The following is a 20,210-nucleotide window of genomic DNA, read 5'->3' on the forward strand; positions in this document are numbered from 1 at the left end:
ACAGAGCCCAACATGCGGCTCCAACTCACGAACCACGAGATCATGACCTGAGCCAGAATCGGATGCTTAACCAACTGAGCCACCCAGGCAACCTTTATTGGTTTTCTTTTTAAATAGCTTTGGATTAGGAGACCTGATTCTAGCTATTAGTTATTTCACTGTATGTGAATTACTGCTTTGGTTGTATTGAAATGCCAGTTGTATTGGTTTTCTAGGGCTGCCATAACAAAATACCACAGACTGAAGTGACTTTAACAACTGAAATTAATTTTTCTCACAGTTCTGGAGGCCACAAGTCAAAGATCAAGGTGCCATCAAGTTTGATTTCTTCTGAAGCCTCTCTTCTTGACTTGCAGATGGCCTCCTCTCACTGTCTCCTTATAGGGTCTTACTTTATCTGTGTCCTAATCTTCCCTTCCTATAAGAACAATAATTATATTGAATAATGGCTCACACATTTCACCTCATTTTACCTTAATTATCTGTGTTAAGACCCTACTTTCAAATATACTCACATTATCAGGTACTGTAGATTAGACTCCAACATTTAATTTGGGGGTACACAATTCAGCTTATAACAGCAATGTCTGTCTACCTTTTTCTCTTTTTTTTTTTAATGTTTATTTTTGAGAGAGTGAGTGAGTGGGGTAGGTGCAAAGAGAGAGGAGGACAGAGGATCCGAAGTGGGCTCTGCACTGACAGCAGAGAGCTTGACATGGGGCTCGAATTCACCAACCACAAGATCATGACCTGAGCTGAAATTAAGAGTTGGAGCTTAGAAAAGTAAGGTTTTCAGAGAGTAAGTGGTTTGTTCACAGCTGGGTAATGACAAAAACCCTAGATTTATTTTATTTTTCCAAAGGATGGAAGTAATTTTATTTTAATTTTTTTGTTTTTACTTATTTTTTAATTGGCTTTTCACCAAATGCAGAGCCCAGTGCAGGGCTTGAATCCACGATCCTGAGTCAAGACCTGAGCTGAGATCAAGAGTCAGGCACTTAACCAACTGAGCCACCCAGGCACCTCTGTTTTAATTTTTTTTATTTGGGTATATTTCAGACACAATGTTAATTAGTTTCAGGTGTACAGCATAGTGATTTGGCATCTCTATACCATATGCTATGGCTCACCACAAATATAACTATCATCTGTCACCATACAATGCTGTTACAATATCATTAATTATATCCCCTGCACTGTACCTTTTATTCCGATGATGTATTCCATAGCTCGAAGCCTATATCTTCCACTCCTCTTCACCCCTTTTGCCCATCCCCCTTCCCTCTTGCAACCATCAGTTCTCTGTATTTATAGGTCTGATTCTGCTTTTAGTTTGTTTATTCATTGTTTTTTTACATTCTACATGAGTAAATCAAAAATATCATAAATCATACTTGTCTTTCTCTGACTTACTTCATTTAGCATAATGTCATCTAGGTCCATCCATGTGGTTGCAAATGACAAGACCTCATCCTTTTTATTGCTGCATATTATTCCTGTGTGTACACATACATACATACACATACCACATCTTTATCCGTTCATCTGCCATTGGACACTTAGGTTGCTTCCATGTCTTGACTATTATAAAAAATGCTGCAGTAAACATAGGGATGCATATATCTTTTCAAATTAGTGTTTTCATTTTCTTTGGGTAAATACCCAGTAGTGGAATTACTGGACCATATATTTCTGTTTTTAATTTTTTGAGGAACCTCCCTACTATTTTCCACAGTGGCCATATCATATATTTATATTCCCACCAACACATTTATTATTTTTGATGTCAGTGTCCTTTGCTCTATGCCATTTGATTTTAATGGGGTAAATCAGGATATAGTACATGTAGATAGTACTCTGCCTTTGCGTATTGACTTTGAAAGATACATATAATGGCATTTGCTCTTTGTCTCCATGAGGCTTTACAGGGTTTCATTACTTTAGTAAATTATAGTAAAGCTAGTGGTTGATCTCCAGTCTTAACAGACCAAACACTGCTTTTTCAGTAGCATCATGTTTGGGCTCAGAGAAATCAACTTATGGTTAGGGTTTCTGAGAGACTACTTTCATGCAAAATTCTAGTTTATTTTAATGAGAAATATGTCATATAATATTCTTTCTGTGTAACCAAATCTTTATGGACTATTGTGAATAGAGGGTTTGTTTCTTCATTTAACACACATTTAATGGAGCAATTTGTAAAATACATTGGGTAACTAGGGAAGGATAGTTATTTAACCCAAATTGTGTGGGATGAATTTGTTATTAGAGCAGGTTCTGAAATAGATCACACATAAAATGGGTAGTGAAAGATCAGTAGGAATTATGGAGAGTAGTCAGGTGGAGATTGCAGAAGAACAGGCCACTAGCCCTGTGTCCTTGGGTAGATTGTTTAAGCTACTCTGAGCTTTAATTTCCTCACCTTTAAAATAAGGATAATAATACATTTACAATACAATAACAATACACAGCAATAAAATAACAACTGGAATTGTTGAGAGGCTTAAATAACATGGATATATAAAACACTTAGCACAGTGCCTCGCACATAGTAATTACCAAATGAACTTTAGTAGCTATTCTAGGAAGAATAAATAGACAAAAACAAAGGCAATTAAGAAGTAGTTAGAAAGTTGTATGTGCTTTAACCATAATGAAGGATTTTGGAAGAAAAGAATGAGGATAGTAGAAAATCATCCTTAATATAACCAGTTTTTCTTTAGTATATTTTCCCCAGACTTGTGTTTATACAAATACACATATGTGTGCTCCAGTTAGTTATTTATCCATAGATAGTGGTTGAAAGTGAAGTAGTGATTGTAATAGTGGGAGAGAGGAGTAAAATTTTACCTTCAGGGAGAGGGTAAAATTTTAAAAGAAAAAGGTTGAAGACTGAATCCTAAGGAAAATTAATTAAGAGGTTGGCTACAAGGTAAGGAATTCATTAAATTTTTTAAAAATTTGACAATACAGTATGGTGACAGATGGTAACTAGACTTATTGTGACCATTTCATGTTTATAAATATCAAGTCACCCTCCTCTACCCCTGAAACTAATATAAGATTGTATGTCAATTCTTCAATTTAAAAAAAAAAAATTGTTTTTAAGGAGGCATGGTCAAAAGTGGAAAATCAGGGGCACCTGGGTGGCTCAATTGGTTAAGAGTCTGACTTCAACTCGGGTCATGATCTCACAGTTTGTGAGTTCGAGCCCCGCGTCAGGCTCTGTGCTGACAGCTCAGAACCCTGAGCCTGCTTCAGATTCTGTGTCTCCCTCTCTCTCTGACCCTCCCCAACTCACACTCTGTCTCTGTCTCTCTCTCAAGAATAAACATTTTTTTAAAAAATTTTAAATGGAAAATCAGGAAAGAGTGGTAACATAGAAGCTAAAGAGGGTTAACTAAAAGTTGGAGAGGTCAGATGCTATCCAGAAGTAAAATAGATACTAAAAATCATCCATTGGATTTAGAAAAAGGAAAAACGTCACTATGGCCAGGATAGTTTCTTTGGAGTATCAGGGGCAAGCCCAGTTTACCAAGGATTGAGAAGAGCATAAGATAGCCCTTCCCAACATCCACATCATGGTACACAGAGAAAATGATAAAAATTGAGCAGAGAAGACTGCTCAAGCCCAGAGGTGATTGACTTAGCTCAACAGGATCCTAATAGGGTCCACTCTGCAGCCTTGAGATAGGAGAAAATCCAAGGGATAAATAACTTGTTACACTTCCAAAGTCTGCTTTAGGAGGTAAATTGGGATGTAGGACAGCCACTGTGGACAGTTTAGCTATAAAATGTTAAAGAGAAAAATTAGATAATGGAAAGAGAGTAAGCCTGAGGAAGGGTCTTTTGTTGTTTTTAATGAAGAAATTTTGAATATTTAAATACCTTTGAGAGGTGCTAATAGAAAAGAAGAGAGGCTGAAGATGGGGGAAGGGGGGTAGAATTATAATGCAACATCCCTAAAGAAGAAGAGCAGAAAGAAGAAAATCTTCTCCATGATATGAAAAAATGATAGATACAAATTAGAGGAATTTAGAAGATAGGGTATAGAAAATTAGTTTTCACTCATGGCCTCCTTTATTCTCTGTCAGGTTAAAAGTAATATAAATAGTCTGCTCAGTGGAAGAATTTAGACCTGAGTTAGAATAGTGAAGATTTATAACAGTTGTTATACAAATTAAAAGAGAAAGAGACACATAGAAGACTTCCCAAGCAATTTTGAACAGACACTTGAATTGGTGATAATCTTTTGCTTCATGATACCCCTATGAAGCATATGGAGTATGTATTATTTCTCTAATTTAGAAACGAAAATACTTTTATAAGAGAAAGGACTGCGGTCCTGGTTTTAAGACTTGGGTCTCTTACAGCTTATTCACTCATAATGATGATCCACCCACATTATAATGAAGGCAGAGATGATGCACTGTATTGTTTTGCACTGTATTTCCAGGATAGACCCTAAGACTTGGCACATAATAGGTGGTCAGTAAATACTTATTAAATAAATGCATCCATAACCTCTTAAAAATAATTAGATACACTCATAAATTTTTTCAAACACATTTGTAATCTTGTTAAATTCGTGTATCATTTTACAGGATTTTGTCCAAATAGAAAGCATACTTCAGATATTCTTCTCAAATTGGAAATAACTTTTATTTTATTCATTTATTTTTTTTCAACGTTTTTTAATTTATTTTTGGGACAGAGAGAGACAGAGCATGAACGGGGGAGGGGCAGAGAGAGAGGGAGACACAGAATCGGAAACAGGCTCCAGGCTCCGAGCCATCAGCCCAGAGCCTGACGCGGGGCTCGAACTCACGGACCGCGAGATCGTGACCTGGCTGAAATCAGACGCTTAACCGACTGCGCCACCCAGGCGCCCCTAACTTTTATTTTTAATATATGTCAGAGCATAAACAATGATGGAGCACCTGGGTAACTCATTAAGTTAAGCATCCTACTCAATAAATGATCCAGTTTTAAAAAAGGGGACAGATTTGAACAGACTTCACCAAATAAGATATACAAATAGGAAATAAGCACAGGAAAAGACAACCAACATTATTACTCATTAGGGAAATATAAATTCAAATTTTAGTGAGAAACCACTACATACCCATTTGAATGGCTGAAATTAAAGATACTGTCCATACCAAGTATTGATGATATTTCAGACTGACTGAACCAGGTGTTGGTGATACAAGAGATAGTTTGTTGTAACATTAAGTATACATATAATATTACCATACAACTCAGGAATGACAGTACTAGATATTTGCCTACAAAAAAAGAATACCTAAATTCCCATAAAGACTTCAAGTTAATTGCTTGTAGCAGCTTTATTTATATCTTTAAACTAGAAATACTCTAAAGCTCATCTGTTGGTAATTAGATAAACATACTGTGATAAATCCATACAATGTAATACTTCTCAGCAATAGAAAGGAACAAACTATTGATTCTTTTTTTTTTTTAAACTATTGATTCTATGCAACAATGTAGAGGAATCTCAAGAGAATTATGTCACATAAAAGATGTCAGACGCAAAATACGTGAAATTCTAGAAAAGGTAAAATTATAGTGACAGAAACCAGGTCAGTGATTGCCAGTGTGGAAAAAGGAGATTGACCACACGGGGCATAAGGCAATTTTTTGTGGAGATGGGAATATTTATATATATATATATATATATATATATATATATATATATATATAATATATATATATTCACAATGAAACACCACTTTATACCCACTGGTATGGCTATAATAAAAAAGATGAGTGGGAGAAGACGTCAAAAAATTGTTACCCTCATATATTGCTGGTGGGAATATAAAATGATGAAGCTGCTTTGGAAAACAGTTTGGCAGCTGCTCAGTAAGTTCAAACATAGAGGGGTGCCTAGGTGGTTTAGTCAGTTAAGCGTGTGACTTTGGCTCATGTTGTGATCTCTCAGTTTGTGAGTTTGAACCCCGCATCAGGCTCTGTGCTGTCAGTGCTGAGCCCACTTCAGATCTTCTGTCCCCCTCTCTGTCTGCCCTTGCCCACCTTGTGCACATTGCCCCACTCATGCACACTTGTCCTCTTTCTCTCTCAAAAATAAACATTTGTGGTGCCTGGGTGACTCAGTCGGTGAAGTGTCCAACTCATGATCTCAGCTCAGGTCATGATCTCAGTTTGTGAGTTCAAGCCCCACATTGTGCTTTGTGCTGACAACATGGAGGCTGCTTGGGATTCTGTCTCTCACTCTCTCTGCCCCCTCCCCTGCTTACTCTCTCTCTCTCTCTCTCAAAATAAATAAACTTGAAATATAAAAAAAAGTTAAAACAGAGTTACTATATGACCCAGCAACTCCACTCACAAATATATGCCCAAGAGAAGTGAAAATATATGTCCATACCTGGATATGAATATTTACAGAAACATTATTCATAATAGCTGAAAAAAAATAGAAAAAAACTCAAATGTCCATCAACTGATAAACTGTCTTATATGCATATACTAGAAGGTTATTCAGGATTAAAGTAAATGAAATACTAATACATAGTACAACATGGATGAACCTCAAGAACAGTTTGCTAGGTGAAAGGAGTCACTCATAAAAGACTACGTATATATCGTATGAGTCTATTTATATGAAATATTCAGAATAGGCAAATGTGTAGCAGCAGAAGGCAAATTAGTAAATGACTTAGGAATAGAGGAGATACAAGTGAACAGCAGTGACTCCTATTGGAAAAGGGATTTTTTGGGGAATGGGGTGAAATCTAAAATTAGATTGTGGTAATGGTTATACAACCCTGTGAATATAAACTAAAAACCACCGAATTATACATTTTAAATAGGTGAGTTATATGATACATAAATTATATTTCCAGCTAGTGTTTAATACACTCCTAATTTGTTTTTTAAAAAAATGTTTTTTATCAATTGAAGATACTGAGGAAGTTTTTAAATTATTCTTGTGATGTTAAAAGGGAAATAAAAGTACTAAAAGTGGTTTAAATTATATAGAAGATGTATCTGTGTACCTTATGTATTTTATACTTAAAATTTTTTAATAGTTTGACTAAAATATGTGTATTTTTCCAAGGGAAAAATTTTAACCTGAAACAGTTACGATTAACTTCCATTTGTTAAATATTTGCTATGTATTAGGTCATTTGCTGTAATAATTTAATGCCCCCAAAATAAGGGTTGTTGGTTTTTTTTTCAGTTTACTGATGAGGAAACAGCCTCAAAACCAAAAATCACATCTATTGCAACAACATGGATGGAGCTAGAATATATTATGCTAAGTGAAATAAGTCAGTCAGAAAAAGACAAATATCATATGATTTCACTCATATGTGGAATTTAAAAAACAAAACAAATGAAAATAGGGAAAGGGGAGAAAAAGAAGAAGAAAGGGAAACAAACCACAAGAGACCCCTAACGATAGAGAGCAAACTGAGGGTTGATGGAGGGAAGGGGGGGGGGGGGGATGGGCTAGGTAGGTGATGGGTATTAAGAAGGGCATTTGTTGTGGGGCACCTGGGTGGCTCGGTTAAGCGTCCCGACTTCAGCTGAGGTCATGATCTCACAGTTTGTGAGTTCAAGCCCCATGTCCAGCTCTATGCTGACAGCTCAGAGCCCGAGGCTTGCTTCAGATTGTGTGTTTCCCTCTCTCTGTGTCCCTCTCCTGCTCACACTCTTTCTCTAAAAACTAAATAAACATTTAAAAATTCTTTAAAAAATTAAAAAACAGATAAACATAAGGGAAGGGAAACAAAAATTTTTTAAAAAAGGGCATTTGTTGTAATGAGCACCGAGTGTTGTCCGTAGTAATTAATCACTGAATTCTGCTTCCAAAACCAATATTGTACTGTATATTAACTAATTAAAACTTTAAAATAAATTTAAATTAAGGATTTAAAAAAATCATATTTGTTTTTACTTAAAATAATACCACGTTGGGGCGCCTGGGTGGCTCAGTTAGTTGAGCCTCCGACTTTAGATTTCAGCTCAGGTCATGATCTCACAGTTTGTGAGTTCGAGCCCTGCGTCAGTCTCCATGCTGAGCATGGAGCCTGCTTGGGATTCTTTGTTTCCCTCTCTTTCTGCCCCTTCCTGTGTGTGCATGTGCTCACCTGCGCACGCGCGCTCTCTCTCTCTCTCTCTCTCTCTGAAAATAAATAAATAAACATTTTAAAAAATAAAATCAGGGGCGCCTGGATGGCTCTATTGGGCACGTGTCCGACTTCAGCTCAGGTCATGATCTCACAGTTCATGAGTTCTAACCCCATGCCCAGCTCTGTGCTGCTAGCTCAAAGCCTGGAGCCTGCTTCCGACTCTGTATCTCCCTCTCTCTGTGCCCCTTCCCCACTTGCACTCCATCTCTGTCTCTCAAGAATAAAGAAATATTTTTAAAAAGTGTTCACCTTGCTTATTAATTAATTAATTAATTAAATTAATTGAAAGTACCATGTTGCTACATAGTCTGATTTTTATTCACAGGTAATGTTCTGTTTTGTAGTGGTTAGGTATGTTTGAAAAACTAATTCCATAATGTTGGACAATTAAATGTTTTTTTATTGATGAATCTGTTTATGAATATAACATGATGCTTCTCATGAACTTCTTTTCTCTAAATCTTTAGGAATAGAATTACTGATTCAGTAAATTAATCACCAAGGATTAATTTAAACTCCTTTGTCCATGCATTTGTTTTTTGAGTGAATTGTCATTTCTTCATTTAGCAACTGCCATCTATTGTTTTTCTATTGTTGTAAACAATCTCTTTATATATAGAAATCAATGTTAAATTATATTTCCAGTACATATCATTTAATTTTAATCTTGTTGTTTTTCAGTAGAGTTGTACATGGAGTTTGGGCAAGGTTGTGGGTAGATAAAGTAAAAATCTCAGCTGTCAAGTTGGGAGCAAAGTTTAAAAAGTCACAAAATAGGGTTGCCTGGTGGCTCAGTCCATTAAGCATTCTCCTCTTGATTTCGGCTTGAGTAATGCTCTCAGCAGTTCGTGGGATGGAGCCATTGGATTCTCTCTCTTCCTCTCTCTCTACTCTCTCTACCCCTCCCCCACTCACGCACAAAGTCTCTTTTTCAAAATAAACATTTTTTTTTAAGTCACAAAATAATTTTTTCCTCCAGGAACGTACTTGTAGCTAATGTTTAGGTTCTGTATGTGTTCTACCACAATGTAGTTAGGAATTACTGATCTACTAAGGTGGCTAATTTAGATTTTCTTATTTTAATAGTGCACTGGTAAAACTGATGAATAAATCAATAGAGGGAACAGCAGATGATGAAGAGGAGGGTGTAAGTCCAGATACAGCTATTCGTTCAGGACTTGAACTTCTTAAGGTACTTTTAAAATAATTCTGTCTCCATGAATTTCCAGTCTTAATTCCAATTCCCTTAAGGATATGCAAGGATTGGGCTTTATTTCATTGGAAACTGAAAAATTAAACATTTGTAGTAGAAATCATATTTTATAAAAATGTATGTCTTTCACATTACAATAATGTAATTGTTTTACATTATAAAATCATGTTTTGATGATTTGCTATTTCATTCCTCATTTGCATACCTGTATTTAACAACGTGCTTGTAACAGTATGTTCTAAATGACAGGAATTATATGACAGTATCTGTCTTATCAGGAAATTTTTAAACAATTGCTACTCATATTATGCCAAAGAATTCAGAGAATAGAGCAATTAGTAAGAGGCAGATCAGGCAAGACTTTGTGGACAAGATATGGCTTAATCTAAGGTAACACAGCATCATGAAAGAGAATAATTCTTGGCATATTTTAGGGATTGTTGGGAGTCTAGCCTAACTGAAAAAAAAGGATTGCTTTGGGGAATAACGGGATACAGGGTTGGTTTTAGATTGGTAATGTTCTTTGAGCAGAAAGGTATTATCAGGGTCTTTCCTTCTGGCTTTCATTATGGCATGGCACTTAACAGAGCTTTCATCAGATGGAGTAAAGAGGAAATTGAAGGAAAGAGATATTTAGATAACTATAATGTATGAACTGAGGGAGAAGAGACAAACCAGTGCAATGGACATTAGATAGAAAAGAGAGTGATGGGATTGTATTGGAATGGTCTTTAATTTCATGGAAAGATTTTGTATTTTTAATGATGAGATATTTTTAAATAGTTTTAAGAGTAAAATCTTGAAGATAAGCATTTTTAATAGTTTTAATTCATTTTTTCAAATTTGATTCTCCATTTTTCTGTAAGTAAAATTTACAAGGTTTTATATTATCAACCCTATTACTAACATGTCAACATACTATCTAAATATTATCAGCAAGAATCTCACCGAATGGGACCATCTCTTTACTTTATAACCCATTAAATAAATGCTTATTAAGTAAGTTAATGAAGATTACATACTCCATCCCCTACCCACACCTCTCCACTTGTAGCCTTTATCTCTGATATTATGCTAACTAAGTTGTTTCCACTTCATGGAAAGTAAATTTTGTAGACATGTCCAACTTGCTATAAATTCCTTAGGGATAGACTGGGACTTCTAGAGTAATAAATAAAGGAGTAATAATGTACATGTTTTTAATCGTGACTAAAAGTTCACAGTTATGGCTTCTTTGTTTATAGTTATGACCAGTGGAATTTTGTGATGGATTTCACTTAAAATATTCCTTTTAGACTATCGTTTTGCCAGTGAAATAAAGCTCTGTGTTAACATTTTGTTTACATCACAGTATCACAGTCCATAAAAAAAGAGCCACATTTTCTGCATTCCCAGTTTCAGAACAGACTAAGAGGTAAAGAAGAAAATAGGGCAAAGGCTATATATCAACTCTCATAAGGAGTCTACTGCACAGTATGTCTTTTCACATGTCATTAAACACAACAAATTACAAAGGAGACTATGAAATAAAATCTTTATTCTGTATAGCTAGCATATGCAGCCCATAATTTTGAATTGTATTTATAGTAGAAAATAATTTTCTTCTTTGAATGAAAACCATTGTCTGTACTTCTAAAGCTATATCTATTCCTCCAGGTTCTGTCTTTCACACATCCTACCTCGTTCCACTCTGCAGAGACATATGAGTCCCTGTTACAGTGCCTCAGAATGGAAGATGACAAGGTAGCAGAAGCTGCTATACAAATTTTTAGAAATACAGGCCACAAAATAGAAACAGACCTACCCCAGATACGATCGTGAGTATATTTTTTCTCATGGTAAACACAAAAGTGTTTTAAGTGTAGGAGCCAGTCATTTTTCTTTTTCATGTAGGAAGATAGGAGAGAGGGGAGAGGAAAGACAACTTTTACTTAGAAGCAACTTTTCTGTATCCTTTGTATTATCCTTTCTCTGCCTTATACTCCTCCCCTACTATTAGAAGAACAAACTGAGAAAGAAATTAGAGGAACAAACTGAAACTTTGTTTATAACAAGATTATTTTTGAATATTAATATTAATAATCAAAAGTTATCACAGAATTTAGAATTTGTGGTTAGCAAATTTGTGGTTAGCGTTTCTTCCTTATCTATGTACATTTTCTTCCCTCCAACTGGTTTAAATTCAGTAGCTGCTACTAACCTGTCTCACCAAAGAATGGGATAATCAACTAGTGTGTTTAACAGCATACCTTATTAGTTGCCTGGTTATTGGCAGTGGTGGTTTTATAATTTTGATCTCTCCCTCAAGATTACCTTTTCTCTTTCATCATAAGAATGAAATACATTTTGATATTTTTACTTCGACATCATAAAGAGGTTGCCTTAGGATCAAACTTGTGCTGAGAGTTTATATTTAGACAAAAAATGTGGGAGAGGTCTTTTGAAGGAAAAACACATTGTTGATAGCTGTTGAGTCAGATGTTCAGGGTATATGCAAATAGTTCTGGATATATCCAAATCAAACCGTTTTTCCTTACAGGGTAATAATAGGACAAGAGGACTACTGACTCCTAAAGTTTTGGTTTTTGGTTTTTTGTTTTTTTAATGTTTTATTTATTTTTGAGACAAAGCATGAGCAGGGGAGGGGCAGAGAGAGAGGGAGACACAGAATCCAAAGCAGTCTCCAGGCTCTGAGCTGTCAGCACAGAGCCCAACACTAGGGTCGAACCCACGAACCGTGAGATCATGTCCTGCGCCAAAGTCGGACACTTAACCGACTGAGCCACCCAGGCGTCCCCTGATTCTTAAAGTTTTTATTAAATTTGTAAGCTGATAGTTTAATTTGAGAAATAAGTCAATATTTATTGTACATTCTCTTCATTCTCAGAACTGTACTAATATAAAAGAATTACCACACTTAGTCCCTGGTCTCAAGGTGTTTATAGCCTAGAAATCATAATCTTTGTACTTGTACATTGGGGAAAAAAATCATTGACACACTAGGGTAAAGTTTCTGGTGAGTTTTTCAAGGTAGGAAAACCTATTTTAAGGTAAAGGATTTCTTCTTAAAGGAATTCTATCCCAGCAGAAGCAGTGGAAAATGGGGGTAGGTGAAATAGTTAACTTTGGGGGCGCCTGGGTGGCGCAGTCGGTTAAGCGTCCGACTTCAGCCAGGTCACGATCTCGCGGTCAGTGAGTTCGAGCCCCGCGTCAGGCTCTGGGCTGATGTCTCGGAGCCTGGAGCCTGTTTCCGATTCTGTGTCTCCCTCTCTCTCTGCCCCTCCCCCGTTCATGCTCTGTCTGTCTCTGTCCCAAAAATAAATTAAAAACGTTGAAAAAAAAAATTTAAAAAAAAAAAAAAAAGAAATAGTTAACTTTGGACACAAGGAATAAAACATATTGTTCTTAAGACTAATAAGGAAGGAAGGAGAAAATCATTGAAAAGCAGAGGAGCAAAAACAATGCAAGCCTCAGAAACAACCCTGATGACATCATCGGATTATATAGTACACTAGAAAAGCAAGGGAAAAGGTTAAAGTTGATTTTTGTGTAATCATTTCATTAGGCTAAGAAGAATTAGTAACACATTTAACAACAGGTTGATCAACACTACGTCTTTGTTACTTGTGTTATTTACAAGAACTGCTACTCTGGTAAATGAGTTTGTGAGAAAGACTTTAACAGTGTTCAGTTAAGGAGGCTACTGGGCCATGGAAATCTGTCTCTTAACAATTCTAAATCTGCACACAGAGAAATGGGTCATATTCGTAAGTGTCAAATCAGATTTATACTGACTAGCATATATTCATCCCAGTTTTTTGGTTGAGGTGCATGACCTGGGATCTGGGGTATTGCTTTTAATGTCTAGCCTCCCATTTTCATGAGAGGACCTTTTGTCATCATTGTATTTGATACCACTGACCTTATAATCTATAAAATAGAACCACTGCATTAAATGTATGACAAGTATCTTTCCTTAAATTTTTTTTTTTGCCTTAAATAGCTTTTCTTCTGATTAAAAGAATACTTAAATGTTCATTGTAAAAAGCTAAAACTTGGGGTACCTGGGTGGTCAGTCACTTAAGCATCCAACTCATGATTTTGGCTCAGGTCATGATCTCAGGGTCATGAGATGGAGCCTCCCATTGGTCTCTGTGTTGAGTATGGAGCCTGCTTAAGATTCTCTCTCCCTCTCTCTCTGCCCTACCCTGTCATTTTCTCCCTCTTTCTTTAAAAAAAAAAAAAAAAAAAAAAAAGCAAGCTGAAACTTTAGGAAATATAAGGGAGAGAAAGAGTCATTATCCACATTTTGATATTTCTTTATGAGTATTTTGTCTATCTACTTGCTGTGTATACCTGTTCTTTTATAGGTTGGTACTTACATCTTCATATAATGTTTTCTTATATCAACATTTAATGCTTTAAGACTGTAATGTGTTATTTCCATATTGTCCTATTATTTTACTTTGACCTTCAATGTCAGTATGGAGGTTAAGTGCATGGATTTTGGAAAAGAAGTACACATTTTCACATCCCAACTCCACCATTTCCTAGCTCCATCACCTTAAGAAGCTTAAATAGGGGCGCCTGGGTGGCTCAGTTGGTTAAGCGTCTGACTTTGGCTCAGGTCATGATCTCACGGTCCGTGAGTTCAAGCCCCACGTCAGGCTCTGTGCTGACAGCTCAGAGCCTGGAGTCTGTTTCGGATTCTGTGTCTCCCTCTCTCTCTGCCCCTCCCCTATTCACACTCTGTCTCTGTCTCAAAAATAAATAAACGTTAAAAAAAAAAAAAAAGAAGCTTAAATAAAATAATATTTTTGTGCTTTAGTTTCCTCATCTGTTTAATAAATGTAATAGTCCTATTTGGGTGACTATGAGGATTAATTGAATTAATCCACATAAAAACACTTAGAATGGTGCTTGGTACAAGTACTCAATAATCGTTAGATGTTTTTATTACTCTTCTACCAATATATATGTGTTGTTATCCTTGCATACTTTGTTTTTTAGTAAAACTTGACCTTTTGCTACTTTTTGTCTATGGCTACTTTAAAGTTTATTTATTTATTTTGAGAGATAGAGGAAAAGAGCCTGAGCAGGGGAGGGACAGAGAGAGGGAGTGAGAGAATCCCAAGCAGGCTCCGTGCTCTCCACTGAGCCCGACAGAGGGATTGATCTCACAACCGTGAACCCATGACCTGAGCCAAAATCAGGAGTCAGACATTTAACTGACTGAGCCACCCATGTGCCCTTCCATGGCTGCTTTAAAGTAACTGAAGGGGGGGGCGCCTGGGTGGCTCAGTCGGTTGAGCGTCCGACTTCGGCTCAGGTCATGATCTCACGGTTTGTGGGTTTGAGCCCCGCATCGGGCTCTGTGCTGACTGCTTGCTCAGAGCCTGGAGCCTGCTTCAGATTCTGTCTCCTTCTCTCTCTGCCCCTCCCCCGCTCACGCTTTGTCTCACTCTGTTTCTCAAAAATAAATAAAATGTTGGGGCGCCTGGGTGGCGCAGTCGGTTGGGCGTCCGACTTCAGCCAGGTCACGATCTCGCGGTCCGTGAGTTCGAGCCCCGCATCAGGCTCTGGGCTGATGGCTCGGAGCCTGGAGCCTGTTTCTGATTCTGTGTCTCCCTCTCTCTCTGCCCCTCCCCCGTTCATGCTATGTCTCTCTCTGTCCCAAAAATAAATAAAAAACGTTGAAAAAAAAATTAAAAAAAAAATAAATAAAATGTAAAAAAAATAAAAATAAAAAAATAAAGTAACTGAAGGGGAAGGGCGCCCGGGTGGCTCAGTCAGTTAAGCATCCGACTTCAGCTCAGGTCATGATCTCTCACGCTGTGTCGGGCTCTGTGCTGACAGCTCAGAGCCTGGAGCCTGCTTCGGATTCTATGTCTCCCTCTCTCTCTGCCCCCACTTCGTCCTCTGTCTGTCTCTCTCTCTCAAAAAATGAATAAACATGAAAAAAATTATTTTTAATAACTGAAGGGATTGTGAAAGGGAAGTGGGAAATTAGGAATATGTACTTGGAAGGTAAATATAAAAATATAACATGGGGCAAGTTTTAGATTATAAATTAAGGGTGGTTTGTTTATTTCTCCATATTCATGAGGTGGCTTTAAAATAAAAATTATCTCCTGCAGTAGCCTTTTTCTTGAGACGTTTCTTGTATTATAGTTGGGGATAGAGAAGGAGCTTTAAACCTTTCTGCAGATGAGGTAATTTTTAACAGAGTCTTATCAGGGTTTCTGGCTGGCTCAGTTGGTGGATTCTTGATCTCAGGTCGTGAGTTCGAGCCCCACATTGGGTGTAGAGATTATATACGTGTGTGTGTATATATATATGTGTATACACATGTGTGTGTGTGTGTGTGTGTATATATATACACGTATATATACGTGTGTGTATATATATATATATACGTGTGTGTATATATATATATATACACACACGTATATATAACTCACACGCATATACATACATACGTACAGCTTAAAAATTAAGAGAGGCTTCTCTACCAGCAAAAATCCAAGCAGTTAAGGGAGAGGAAGCAGGAGACAACCAGGAGAACTACTTGTAGTATATGGGCTTTTTTTTAATTATGGTATTTTTTTTTGCAGGACCTTAATTCCCATTTTACATCAGAAAGCAAAGAGAGGTACTCCACACCAAGCAAAACAGGCTGTTCATTGTATACATGCCATATTCACCAATAAGGAAGTCCAGCTTGCACAGATTTTTGAGGTATATATATATATATATATATATATATGTATATAGGATGTGTTTATGTTGATTTTTATTCTTATGCTGTGTGGTTTGTTGAAGATGGAAGGTAAATTTTTTTTTGGCTATTTAGTTTCACCCTAGTATATATATTCCATGGGAGCAGGGACACTCTTTTTCCAGCACTGTATTCACAAACTTTACATCAGATTATATGTTCAAATACTACATTTAGAAGAATATTTTGTGTGTTTGTGTTAGAACATTTTAATTTTCACTTTATTGGCTCGGTGGTCCACTTATCCTCAGAAAGTATTAGTAGATAACTTTGAACCACCCAGTTTAAAGTACCTATCAACCCTACCTGAAAATTAATCCTGTTTGCCTTTTCTTATGTATGATCCTTGGCCTGATTCCACTACTGGAAAAGTACTCTTGTTTCTGTAAATTGGATATAGTATCAACAAAACCATTTGAACCCTTATTTTTTATGGTCCATGGGCATTTAAAATGTCCCCACAGGATAAGAAATCCACCAACATAACAAGCCTATTGTTGTAAATGGCTTGAAAATAATGCTGATTTGATGATGCAGAAATGTTCTTGTTTTTACTTCTGCCTTTTACATGGGCTTTTGTTTTCTTTTTCTTTTTTCTGAATCCTTTATCTTATTAAATTTCAGTAAGTACAATAAGAATCAAGTGTCTGATATGGCTGAAGTTACTTTTGATCATATCATTAGAACAGATTTGTTTGGGCACAATAAATTCAGGAGGGTCAGGAGCATTTACTGTTTCCATAGAATGTAGATATTTATAAAACAAAATTGGTAATTTTGACTGTTTTATTTTTATAGCCACTCAGTAGGAGTCTGAATGCTGATGTACCAGAACAACTTATAACTCCATTAGTTTCATTGGGCCACATTTCTATGTTAGCACCAGATCAATTTGCTTCCCCAATGAAATCTGTAGTAGCAAATTTTATTGTGAAAGATCTGCTAATGAATGACAGGGTAAGTTTCTAATTTAATTAAATTTAGAATAATGAGACTAAAACTATTTATATCTTCATCACAGAAACATTTCTGCCTCTCTATTTAATTTTCTTTTCCTTTTAAATTATTGCGTGTTTTCCTTCATTTATTTACTTAAATTTCCAAATGACATCCTGACTTCAGTATAGGTATTACCAGAACTTAACATTTAAGAAAGAAAAAATGAGAACATGAGATGAATGAATCATTAAGTAAAAAATATAAATCAAATGCTGTTATCCTAACATTTGAAGGACAATTTACTGGAGTGCTAGAATTTTATCAAATGTTGTTAAAAATATAAGTAGAATTGTATTTAACATTTTGAATTGTATTTAGCATTTCGGAATATAATTACATTGCAGTTTTGGCACTAGACTCATACTCTGTTCTAGTTGCTGAAGTGTGTGGGTGGGTAGGTGCTCACAGTGTGTGTGTGTGCACATGCTAATTTATTAGCTCCGGGCTGGAACCCAGGAATGTATAGCTTGAAAAGGCTCCCCAAGAGATTCCTGAAACATATACCTGATTAAGAATTCACTTTACCAAGTATATCTAAATTAAAAATGAATGTTGAATGAAGACAAGTCTGTTTTCCAACAGGATCCAACAATCCTGCTGGATCATTGTTGATGACTTTCAAGGGAGTGCTATTTTATCCAGCTTACCTATTCCTTCCACGTGATCCAGTAGTCTTGGAGCCTTCGATATCCAAACTTAAAAAGAAAGACATTTTAGTGCATTCCTTCCTCTCCCTTCCCCCATTTAGATGTAATAGACAAGGATAGAAGAACATAGCCAAAGTGTCATTTCCCACTTAACACATTCAGGCTGTGTTTTGCACTGTTGATAGATGTGGCTGGTAACCAGTGTGAAATTTAAGACCCCTCTTAAATGACTTGATTGTTGATAGATTGTAGTTTAAGGTGGCTCTTTTTTGTTGTTTATGTGCTAAAATATGCATGATTTAAACTTTGGCAATTTTGCTATTTTTAAGTGTACAATTCACTTACGTCATACACACCAGCATTCTTGTTTTTGTTGTTGGGTGGGTATTTTTGTTTTGTTTTGTTTTTTAAGAAACAAACAAGTTGAGGGGCACCTGGGTAGCTCAGTTGGTTAAGCGTCCAACTCTTGCTTTCAGCTCAGGTTATAATCTCGGGGTTTATGAGTTAAAGCCCCACGTCAGGCTCCACGCTGATAATACAGAACCTACCTGGGATTCTGTCTTTCTCTTCCTCTCTCTCTGCCCCTCCCTTGCTCATTTGTGCTCTCTCTCACAAAATAAATAAACAAACACTAAAAAAAAAAAAAAGTTTAATACCATGTATGCCTCCTGTATACATGGGAAATACCCAGGAAAGCCAAATAACTCTCCAAAATGACCCAAGCCACCACCTAAAATATGTACCCACATTGTTGTGTAACTGTCATCACTATTTCCAGAACTTTTTAATCTCAGACAAAAACTCTGCATTCATTAACCAGTAACCCCCACAGCCTCTGGTAAACTCTGTTGTACTTTCTTCTGACTCTGAATTTGCCTGTTCTAGATACCTCTCATCATACAATATTTGTCCTTTTGTGCCTGGTGTATTTCACTAGCATAATCATTTCAAGGTTCATTTGTGTTATGTATCAGAAGTTCATTCATTTTATGCCAGAATAATATTGTATGTGTAGCCTACATTTTGTTTATTCATTTGTTGATGGACAGTTGGATTTTTTCCCACCTTTTGACTTTGGTGAATAATGATGAAATGAACATTTGCATCCCTGTTTTCAAATCTTTTTGGATATATGCCTAGGAATGGTATTGCTGGCTCCCAAGGTCATTCTATGTTGTACTTTTTGAGGGACTGCCAAACTGTTTTCCACAGTGTCTATACCATTTTGTGTTGTTTCTTCACAGCTTTGCCAATGCTTACTCTTTTCTGTGTTTTTGATAATGGCCATTCTAGTGGGTATAAAGTAGTATCTCATCGTTTTGTTTTGTGTTTCACTAATGATTTGATAGACATGGCTGGCAACCAATGTGAAGACCTTCTAACAATGTACAGGGTATTTTTTTTCTTTTCATGTGCTTTTGGCCATTTATGTATCTTTGGATATTTAAAGTCATTTGCACACTTTTAATTGGGTTGTTTATCGTTTCTGAGTTCTCAGAATTCTTTATATATCCTATTAAACCCTTGTCAGATATTTGCCAAATCAAACAACATGAAGATTTTCTCCTATATCTTCTAAGAGTTTTATAGTTTTAGCTTTTAAATTAAGATCTTTGATCTATTTTGAATTAATTTTGAATATAAGGTAACAATGCATCTTTATTTTTTGCTCTTGGACGTCTAGTTTTTCTAGCACCATTTGTTGAAGTAATTGGTCTCAGCACCCTTGTTAAAAATCAGTTAACCATATAGTTGAGGATTTTCTGCATTCTTTGTTTCATTCCACTGGTGTATGATTTGTAGTAAGTTTTGAAATCAGGAAGCTCAATCCTCCAACTTTGTTTTTTTTCAAGCCCTGGTGACTTTCCTGTAGGATTCCTAGAGCACTGCATTATTCAGCATGAAAAACTTAATGAAGGAAACTTCAAAATTCTTTCTAAGAATTAAATATATTTAATTGTCTATAGTCAACAGGTGAGAAGAATGGAAAATTATGGTCTCCAGATGAAGAGGTTTCCCCTGAAGTACTAGCAAAGGTAAATTTGTGTAGGCCTTGATAACTTTTATGTTGAAATAATGAACATTCATAGATACCCTTTAACTTGACATTAAATGAGTATCAAAAGTTGTGTTTCTCAAAGAAATTGTAGTCCTCATGGAGTTACTTACATATATGTCAGCATTTTCCATTGAACTTCCTGCCTGGTGAAATAATTTCAATGAGGCTGTTTTACACAGAAATTGTTTGTAGGGTATTGATGCTCAGAAGCATCTCAGGTCTAGCCTTACTACCACTCTCTACAAAAATATGAATATTAACTTGGCAAAAGTGGATAGCTGTCATCAAATTGGTAACTTTTGATAGTTGCAAAGTGTACCTCAATAAAGCTAAC

General features: G+C 36.1%; 1 protein-coding gene across 2 annotated transcripts in view; it reads left to right on the forward strand.

Moving 5' to 3' along the window:
- PDS5A (PDS5 cohesin associated factor A) overlaps positions 1-20,210 on the forward strand; it is a 141,017-nt gene that overhangs the window by 78,920 nt on the left and 41,887 nt on the right. For both annotated transcript variants that reach the window (XM_058722798.1, XM_058722799.1), the window contains exons 18-22: positions 9,267-9,372; positions 11,050-11,210; positions 16,008-16,131; positions 16,970-17,128; positions 19,785-19,853. In XM_058722798.1, the coding sequence (XP_058578781.1) occupies positions 9,267-9,372; positions 11,050-11,210; positions 16,008-16,131; positions 16,970-17,128; positions 19,785-19,853 (619 nt within the window). The remainder of the gene's footprint in view (positions 1-9,266; positions 9,373-11,049; positions 11,211-16,007; positions 16,132-16,969; positions 17,129-19,784; positions 19,854-20,210) is intronic.

The sequence above is a fragment of the Neofelis nebulosa genome, chromosome 3, assembly GCF_028018385.1.
Source record: "Neofelis nebulosa isolate mNeoNeb1 chromosome 3, mNeoNeb1.pri, whole genome shotgun sequence".
Lineage (NCBI taxonomy): Eukaryota > Metazoa > Chordata > Mammalia > Carnivora > Felidae > Neofelis > Neofelis nebulosa.